At 72.8% G+C, this 9,216-nt stretch overlaps 2 protein-coding genes across 2 annotated transcripts in view; both read left to right on the top strand.

Moving 5' to 3' along the window:
• Positions 1 to 1,396: 1,396 nt before the first annotated feature.
• Positions 1,397 to 3,827, top strand: AURANDRAFT_67665 (hypothetical protein; the record flags this gene model as incomplete). The annotated part of the gene is made up of 4 exons (XM_009043181.1): positions 1,397 to 2,267; positions 2,430 to 2,749; positions 2,935 to 3,128; positions 3,341 to 3,827. 4 exons carry the CDS (start codon positions 1,397 to 1,399, stop codon positions 3,825 to 3,827), a joined length of 1,872 nt encoding a protein of 623 aa, XP_009041429.1.
• A 2,346-nt stretch (positions 3,828 to 6,173) lies between these two features.
• AURANDRAFT_67664 (hypothetical protein) overlaps positions 6,174 to 9,216 on the top strand; it is a gene marked incomplete at both ends in the record, with an annotated part of 6,868 nt that continues 3,825 nt past the window's right edge. The window contains one exon of the mRNA XM_009043182.1: positions 6,174 to 6,607. Within this exon, the coding sequence (XP_009041430.1) occupies positions 6,174 to 6,607 (434 nt within the window). The remainder of the gene's footprint in view (positions 6,608 to 9,216) is intronic.

Raw genomic sequence — 9,216 nt, 5'->3', positions numbered from 1 at the left:
CGCCGCGGCCCCCCTCTCCCACAAAAACAACGACTTTCAGCACACCTCCGCCGCCGCGCCCGCGGCGGCGCTCACACAAAAAAAAAGAGACACCAGCCCCCTTGATCGTCCGTCACATCCCCGGCTCTCGCGAGCCCCCGCGCCGCGAGAGCGCTCGCACCCCCTCGCTACGTGCGCTCGAAGGTAACCGCTCCCGACGACACGAGCCGCTTTTTAGTCCGAGTCCTGCGTGAAGTCGAAGTCGGGCGTCGCCGGCGGCGGTGGCCGTCGCCGCGGAGCGCCGAGCGGGCCCTCGCACGCGGCGCACGTCGCCGCGCCGGCGGCGTTGAGCAGCGTGCACCGCGGGCACTCCAGAGCAGGGGAAGCGGGCGGCGGCGGTCGCCGGGCCTCGGGCGCGGGCGGCGCGCGCGCGCGCGCGGGCGGCGGGGCCGCCGGCTCGACCGCGGGCGTCGCCGCGGCCTCGGACGCCGGCCGCTTCGCCGCCGGCGCCGCCGCCGCGCGCCGCCGCTCCGCGGCTTCGAGGAACATCCTCGCCCTCTCTCCCGGACCGCCCGCCGCGGCCGCGCCGCCGCCGAGGCGCTCGCCGCCCCCCGCGAAGGGCGCGGCCGCCGCCGCGCCGGCGACGAGCAGCGCCGCGCGCTCCTCGATGTGGCGGAAGCGCGCCGGGCCGATGTTCACGCCGCCGTACCACCGCGCGACGACTACCGCGTAGCCGCCGCGGCCCGCGAGGGCGGCCTCGATGGACGCGGCGCCCTTGGCCTCGCCGTCGTCGTCGTAGGCCGACGCCCCGTCGGCGGCGAGGAATCCGCTCACGCGGTGCGTCGCGCCCGCGAACTTTCGTTCCGCCCTTCGCGACGGCGGCGGCGCCCGCGGCGCCGTCGGCCACGGGCCACGCGACCATGGCGAGGAAGATCGACCCCTGCTCCTCGACGGACTCGCCCGTCGCCACGTGGACGTCGCCGCGCGCGCCGAGGCTCCGCGCCCCGACGGCGAGCCGCGGCGGCCGCGGCGCGGCGTCGTCCCCGCGGCGCCGCTTCCTCCCGCCGGCGTGCGCCGCGAGGAAGGCCGGGTCGGAGAGCGCGGCGACGGCCGCGTCGAGCACGCGCTTGTCCGTGGGCCTGTCGTGCCAGCTGGAGAGCACCTCGCCCCGGTCGCCGGCGCCCGTCGGCAGCCGGTACCTGAGGAGCTCGTGCTCGTGGTGGAGCAGGACCACGACGCCGCGCTGCACCGCCGCGCGGATCTTGCCCGCGCCGGGCTCGCGCTTCAAGGCGCGCGCCAGGGCGTCGTCGACCTGCTTCTGCCGCGCCATCGCGCCGGGCCGCGGACCCCAAAAGCGCTGCCCAGCCTTGCTCGAGAGCTCGGCACCAATGCGTCAAGTTCAGCATCAATCTTCGCGATGAAACGCATTGCTCTCGGCGCCGCCATGGGCGTCCCCGGCCGCCTGGGCGGCGCCATGCCGAGCCTCGGCGACTGGAGCGTGGCCAAGGAGCGGCACCGGCTGCTCAAGGAGATCGCGGCCCACGGCGTCGACGGCCAGTACCTCGGCGACGACGGCATCGCCACAAGCCTCTTCCTCGTGCGCGTTTTGACGTCGCTGCGCGTGAGCAGCCAGGCGTCGCGGCCCATCCGCACGCACCTGCTGGCCATGGAGCAGTTCTTCACGTCCATGAGCCACGGCTGGCACCTGAGCCGCCAGTTCATGGACTGCGGCGGCGTCCGGGTCGTCGTGGGCGTGTTGGAGAAGGCGCCCGGCCCCGAGTGCGTCCGCGTGCTCCGCGCGCTCGCGAAGTTGGGGCGGGACGTCAAGGAGCACATCTGCGAGTGCGACGCCGTGGACGTGCTCGTGCGAGCGCTCCGAAACCGGGGGAAGCGCGACATGGACCGCGTCGCCGGTTTCTTGCTCGTGGAGTTGGCGTTCGGGAACCCGGCCTACGAGGAGACCGTGCGCCACGGCCTGCTCTGCCTGCTCGCCGAGGACGCGCCGACGGCGTTGCGTCTGTTGGCCGCGCGGTGCATGAACGCGGCCATCTCCACGGACTCGCCGGACTACGTGCCCAACGCCGCGGAGAGCTACCCGGCGGCGTTCGTGCCGTCGTTGTTAGCTTTACTCGTCGCCGAGGACGCGGTCTTGGCCTACGAGGCGACGGTGGTCTTCAAGAACTTGTTCGTCGCCGAGGACCTGCTGTCGCCCGTCGTCGCCGGGCTCGTGGCCGTGCTCGCGCGGAAGGACTCGTCGGGATCGCGCGCGGGCGCGGGCGCGGGGCCGCGTGGGAACCGAATCTTCAACCTGACTTCAATGGGCGCGTATTCGAATGTTTTGACGCAATCGATCCGTCCAAAAATCAGCCGAATCGACTTCGATGTGACCGAGCGAGAGAATTCTCAAGTTTGGTCAGGACCCCCCAAACCAGCGGTTGAATTCCACACAGGCGAGGGGCCCGGCGACCGGGGGCTGGCGCTCGGCAAGGCGCGCGCGGCGGAGATCCTGATGGCCATGCTCCGGCGCGACGACGTCGGCGACGTTAGAGTTTCCGTGGCGACCATGCTCGAGAAGAACGCGGTGCGCGTGCTGCTGCGCGTCGTCACGGACAAGGGGCCGGCCGTGGACGCGGACGTGAACCTCGCGTGCGTGCGCCTCCTGTCGCTCCTCTACGACGCCGACGACGACGGCGGCGTCGTCCAGCGCATGGTCCAGGACATGCTCGTGCCGCTCCAGAAGACCATGGAGAGCATGAGCCACATGGGCGAGGTGAAGAGCGGGGCGGGGCAAGGGCGCGAAACTTCAAAGATTCCTCTCTCGGCTGGTTTCCACTCGTTTCGGCTGATTCTTGGACGAGCGATCATCGCTCGGAGCGGTCTCGACGCGTGGATGCTTTGTTTCTGGAACGCGCGCGCGGCACACCCACGTTGAAGCGACGTTGCATCGCCGTTCAGGTGCAGCACGTCTTCGTCGCTAGGACCGCGGACCACGCGGCGCACACGCACGGCGACGCGCCGGAGACGCGATTGCTGCCGCTCCTGGTCTGCCACCCGGAGAGGTTCCACCGCGAGGTCATGACGTCGACGACGCTCGCGGCGATGATGCGGCGCTGCATCGCGCGGGGCCGCCGCGACGAGCACAGCGCGCTGTCGGCCGCGCGGCACGGCCCAGGGCAGCAAAAGAGAGCGAAATTCCCAACTTCAAAGGCTCATATCTCGGCCGTTTTCCACTCGTTTTGGCTGATTTTTGGACGAGCGATCATCTCTCGGAACGGTCTCGACGCGTGGATGCTTTTTCCGGAACGCGCACGCGCGGAACACTCACGTTGAGGCGACGTTGAATCACCCTTTTGCTGCCCAGGCACGGCCACTCGGCGCGCGGCGCGCCCCAGCTGGGCCGGTTTACGCTGCGCCCCCACCAGAAGGGGGGCGGCGGCTTCTTCGTCACCCAAAGCGCCGAGCTCTCGGCGCTGTCGGCGGACCACGACGCGTCGGACGGCGCGGCGTCGGCGCGCGGCGCGTCGCCGGAGCCGTCGCGCGCCCGGGGCCTCTTCGACGAGTCCTGCGACCGCATGACCGTCAAGACCCTGCCGGCCAAGGTCATCGACCGGTCCAGGTTCAAACGCCGGCCGCGGCTCCGGGGCGAGCGCCGCATCAAGGCGTCGGCCTTCGACGACGCGCGCCGCGACTTCGACGCGCGCCGCGCGCGGGAGGCCCTCGACGCCGAGGCCGCGCGCCAGCGCAACGCATTCAAGCCCCGCGACTCGCGCCGCTTCCCGGACCGCGACCGGCCGGGCCGGGAGCTCTCCGTCGTCGGCGCGACGGCGCCCGAGTACGAGGTCTGCTAAAAGGGTGCTCTAGGCGCGGCCTCGGACAGGGGTTCTTTACCCTAGCGGCGGCCGCGCCGACGCCGCTTCTCCTTCCGTTTCCGGTCGGCCTTGAGGACCGCGCCGACGGCGGCGCCCAGGTCCGGCGGCAGAAATTCCGGGTTCTCGTCCTCCACGTCGGTCCACGCGTCGTCGTCGTCCTGGGAGTGCGGCTCGCTCGTCGCCCGGGGGGGCTGCGTGTCGGGCCGCGCCGGCGGGGCGGGCTGCAGCCCCCACGCCGTCGACGAGGCCGCGGGCGGCGTCGCGCGAGCGGGACCCGCGGCGGCGGCGGCGGCGGCGGCCGACGCCGCGTACAGCGCGCGCTCCGTCTTTGCCATCGCGTTCGGCCCGCCGTTCCCCTCGATGACCTCGTCGATCTGGTCGGGCAGCTCCTGGACCAGGTGCATGAGCCGGCGGATGCGGTCGCCCGTCGGGCCCGTCATGGAGTCGACAAAGTTCCGGAGGCCGCGGGGCATGCCGTCCGCGAGCTCCGTCGGGTCCGCCTCGATGGCCTTGAGCATGTTCTCCGGGTTGCATATATACGCCTGCGAGTCGCGGTGCCGCGGCTTCTCGCCCGGGCCCAGGTACCCGCCCGTCCACATCTGCACGAACGCCGCGCCGGGCGCCCAGGACCCGCGCGAGGCCGCCGCGGGCGGGCGGGTCGCGCGGCGGTGCTCGTCGCCCGTGCGGGCGTCGCATCGAGACCGGTGGCTGGAACGCCAGTGCGTCGCTTGACATTCTTTGGAGCAGTAGCGCACCTCTCGACAGCGCGCGCAAAATTGCCACTTCAAGTTTGTCATAGTGACGTCGTATTTCATATCGCCGCACGCAGCACAGACGGCACTACTATCGCCGGCGGGGAAGTCCGAGACGACGCGCGTCTCTTCGGTGATCGTCATGAGACGCGCCAAATACGTCGCCGCCGCCGCGGACCGCGGGCCGATGAACCGGCCGTTCTCGTCGATCGACCAAAATTCCCGCAGATCGATGGAGTCGCCGTCGTCAAAGATGAAGCGAAGCGGCGGCAGAAAATCCGTCGCCGGGTTATTGACCGCGTACTGGTGGCACAGGCGCGCCGGCCGCTGACATCTCGCGGAAGATTGAAACACGGTGCAGTGGCGGAAGATCACCTTGGAGTAGGACGTGTCTTCGGAGCCGGGATATCGGAACTTGGCTTTGTCTGGAATTCGAATCATGCCCGCGTGGGTCGTCGATTCGAGGAGCCATCGTTCGCTCACGGCATCCTCGTGGAAACGACCGGTTTTGACCCAGTACAGGATCGCCGCGAGGTGCCGGACGCTCTGGCCGCCGCCGCGCCAGTCCGGCGGCGAGAGTTCGAAGAGGCGGTACGCGTGGTCCCAGCGATCCGTGCAGCCGGCGAGCAGCCCGATGGGCGTCATGTAGCCGTAGTGCACGTCCCCCGTACCGAGGATGAGGTGGGTCTCGCAGTTGGGCCCGCCGTCGTTGCGGCCGCCGATCGCGCCGAGTCGCACCTGCTGGTTCCAGTCTCCGAGCTTGAGTTCCCCTCTTCTGTCGAGATTCCGGACCAGATCGAGGACTCGCTGGCGCACCGCCGGCGACGGGCGGCTCCGCTCCAGCTCCTGGTCGTCTCGCGCGCACGCAAAGTCGACGAGCGTGGAAGCGACGAGCTCATGCGTCACGGGTTGGCCCTGGGGCGTCTGCCACCCGTACTGGTAGATGAGCAGGTAGGGAAGCCCGGCGGGCGGCGGCGCGCTCTGCGGGATGGGCGCCGGCGCTGGCGCCGACGCGTCCGTGCGGTACTTCTCGAGGCAGGCCTTCCACTGCCGGATGTGCGCGTTCGCGAGCGGCGCCGCGTACTCGAGCGTTAAAGCCTTCCTCAGCGCGTCGTAGATGCCCGTGGCCATGAAGGCCTCGATGTCCGTCACGGCGTCGTACTCGTCCGCGCGCAGCGCGTCGAGGGCGTCGAACGCGTCGAGGACGGCGCCGCGCCGCCGCGCGTCCACGGCGGCCGATAGCGCGGCCGCGATCCGCGAAAGCTTCGCGAGCACGCGCGCCATGGGCGACGGCGCGGTCGTCGAAGAGGACGGCCGGATCGGCGCGCGCGCGCGCGGCGCGGCGGGCTCGTCCCCGGCCATCCACACGCTAGCCCTCGCCCACGAGCTCGCGACGATGATGGAGCTGCCCCGGGGCGCCCTCAGCAGCTCGGCCACTCTCGGTAGCCCATGCTCCTGTTTTTGAGTTGCAGTCAAACATCAGCCCTCTCCGAACACAACAGGGCTGGGCAGCCTCGTCTGGCCCCGCGCTTCCAGCCGCGTACAGGGCTGGGCCGCCGCCTCGTACGACGGCATGGCCGCCCTCGCGGAGCCCCCGTCGAGCGCGCCGCTCAAGGAGCGGCTCAACGGCAAGTGGGTCATCAGCTCCCAGGAGGGCCTCGACGCCTTTTACCGCGACGCGCGCAAGATGGGCTGGCTCCAGCGCAAGGTGCTCTGCGTGACGACGGGCGTCTCCGTGGAGTTCGCCTTCGGCGCGGACGAGACCTGCACGTTCACGATGAGCTTCGCGATCAAGTCCGGGACGGCCGACTACGTGTTGGGCGAGCCCGTCGTCGTCGAGGAGAAGGGCGAGACCGTGACGACGGTGCTGCGGCTCGAGGGCGAGTCCGTCGTCTTCTCCAAGTCCTTCGGCCCCGACGACGTCGTCGACGACGTCTTCACGCTCGACGGCGAGGACCGCCTCGTCTGCAACAAGACGCACTCGTCGGGCGCGACGGCCATTCGCACGTTCGCGCGCGCGCCCTAGGGTCGTCCTAAAAGCACCCTACGCGCCCGTGGACTTGAAGGCCCGGAGGACGTCGCGGACGAGGTCGTCGGTCACGGGCCACTTGCGCCGCGCGGCGCTCGTCTGGAACCACGTGATCGCGGTCGTCAGCGGGCAGTCCCAGGGCACCTGGGCGTGCTTCCGGAAGTCGAGGCCCATGCGGTAGACGTGCTCGTCCTTGGCCGCGAAGGTCGCCCGCGCGAGGAACCGCGTGCGTCGCGAGATCGCGTCGCGCGTCCGCTGCCGCGACACCGTCTCGGGGATCACGTAGACGAAGGACAGCGCCGCGCCCCGCCGCTCGGCGTCCTCCAACAGCTCCACGACGCGGTCCTCGACGACGGCGCCCTGGATGACGAAGGGCGGGTTCAGCTCGAAGTTGCCCTCGGACGGCCGCCAGTCGAAGAACGAGCCCTCGGACCCGAAGAAGCGGTCGCAGGCCCCGTGGAGCGAGCAGAAGCGCGGCAGCGTCGCGTTCAGGGGCGTCGCGAAGCCCTCGCCCTCCGTGCCCCAGCGCCGCAGCACGTCGAAGAGCGCCACGGGCAGCATGCCGTGCTGGCCCGGGTCGGAGAACAAGGAATCGTACGCCAAGAGCACGAGCAGCACGCGCGTGAGGAAGCGCCGCGCCTCGAGCTCCTGGTCCGGCGACCCGTCGAGCGCGCTCTCGAAGCGCAGGCGCAGCCGCTGGAGCACGTCGACGCGGATCGACGACCGCAGCCGCGGCCGCGCGCGGCAGCGGAGCTCGGCCACGGTGCCCCGCGAGTTGTCGTAGCGGATGACGCCGCAGGACGCGTCGGTCCACGTCGCGTCGACGCGGGCCCCGAGGGCCTCGAGCTCGGCCGACGTGCCGTCGTTGGCCTCGAGCCAGCGCCGCGCGACGGTCCGCGCGGCGACGACGACGTCGTCGGCCGCCGGCGCCGGCGCGGGAAACCCGTCGGCGCCGACCTTGGGCCCGGCGTCCCGCAGGTAGGACGCGAGCTTCTCCGCGAGGTTCCCCGCCGTCTCCTGGCAGTTCGCCGACGGCAGCGGCCGCGGCCGCGCGGGCTTCCGCGCGGAGCCGGCCCAGAAGACGCACGCGCCGAAGACGTCGCCGGCCTTCTTGTCGTCGAAGCAGGCGTGGCGCAGGCCCAGGCCGTCGGCGGCGCCCTTCATGTCCACGACGAGGGCGCGCTGCGCCTCGGCCTGGGCGCTCCGGGTCTGCTCCGCGACCTCGAGCGGCGACCCCCGGTGGTCCGGCCGCCGCCGCGGCGCGGGCGGCGGCGGCGGCGGCGGCGCCGCGGCCTTCTTCGCCACCTTCTTCTTCTTCGGGATGAGGGCCGCGGCGCGCGGCGCGGCAACGTCGGCGGCGCGCGGGCTCGCGGACCGGTCCCGCGGCGCCGGCGCGGGGTCGGCCGCGGGGCCCCGCGCGGGCGGCTCCGGGCCCCAGGCCGACCCGAGGCCGTCGAGGCGCGGCGGCGGCGCGGCCTTGGGCGGCGCGGCCCGCGGCGGCGGCGCGGCGGGCCGGGGCTTCTTCGCGGGCCGCGGCGCCGCGGCCGCCGCGCGCTTCCGCGGCCGCCGGAGGTCGAGGACGCCCGCGGCCTGCAGGCCGTGGCGCCGGAGCACGGCCTTGGCGCGCGCGTTCGGCACCTTCTGGCGCATGGCCGCGTAGACGTCCGGGTCGATGTTCGCGAAGCAGTAGCGACCGTCCATGTCCTGGGGCTCGCCGTCGTCGAAGATGACGTCGTACGTGCCGTCGCGCCGCGCCTCGAGGATCGTGCCGCCCCACCACTCCTGGCCGGGCACGTCCTCGAAGAGGGCCCACAGGCGGTCGCCGACCTTGAGGCCCGCGGCGTCGCGCGCCTCGAACGCGGCGCCGCCGCCGGCCTCGAACTCGGCCTCCTCGCCGTCGCTCGCGTCGTCCGCGCGCGGCCGCGGCGCGCGCTTCGGGATGGGCGCCGGCGCCGGCGCGTCCGTGCGGTGCTTCTCGAGGCAGGCCTTCCACCGCTTGATGTGCGCCTTGGCGCGCGGCGCCGCGTACTCGAGCGTCTTGGCCTTTCTCAGCGCTTCGATGATTTTCGTTTCCATGAAGGCCTCGATGTCCGTCACGGCGTCGTAGTCGCCCGCGCGCAGCGCGTCGAGCGCGCCGAGCGCGTCGAGGACGGCGCCGCGCCGCCGCGCGTCCGCGGCGGCCGACAGCGCGGCCCCGACCCGCCGGAGCCTCGCGAGCACGCGCGCCATGGGCGACGGCGCCGGCGCCGCGTCCTCGCGGTCGTCGAAGAGGACGGCCGGCGGCGGCGTCGGCGCGCGCGGCGCGGCGGGCTCGCCGCCGTCGTCGTCGTCGTCGATCTCGATGACGCGCCGCCGCCGCGCGCGCGCGGGCGCCTCCGCCTCCGCCTCCGCCTCGGCGACGCGCGGCGGCCGCGCGGGCGACTCCTCGTCGCCCTCGTCCATCGCGGCCGCGGGCTCGTCCGCGGCCGCGGGCTCGTCCGCGGCCGCGGGCTCGTCCGCGGCGCCGTCGAGCGCGAGGACGCGCCCCTCCGGCGCGGCGAAGGCGGAGCAGTCGCGGGGCACCGTCGACGCCTCGGACGCCTGCGTC

Source organism: Aureococcus anophagefferens (genome assembly GCF_000186865.1).
Source record: "Aureococcus anophagefferens unplaced genomic scaffold AURANscaffold_45, whole genome shotgun sequence".
In the NCBI taxonomy this organism is placed as follows: domain Eukaryota; class Pelagophyceae; order Pelagomonadales; family Pelagomonadaceae; genus Aureococcus; species Aureococcus anophagefferens.
The sequence above is the reverse complement of the archived record's forward strand: the minus strand, read 5'-3'. Positions and strand labels throughout refer to the sequence as shown.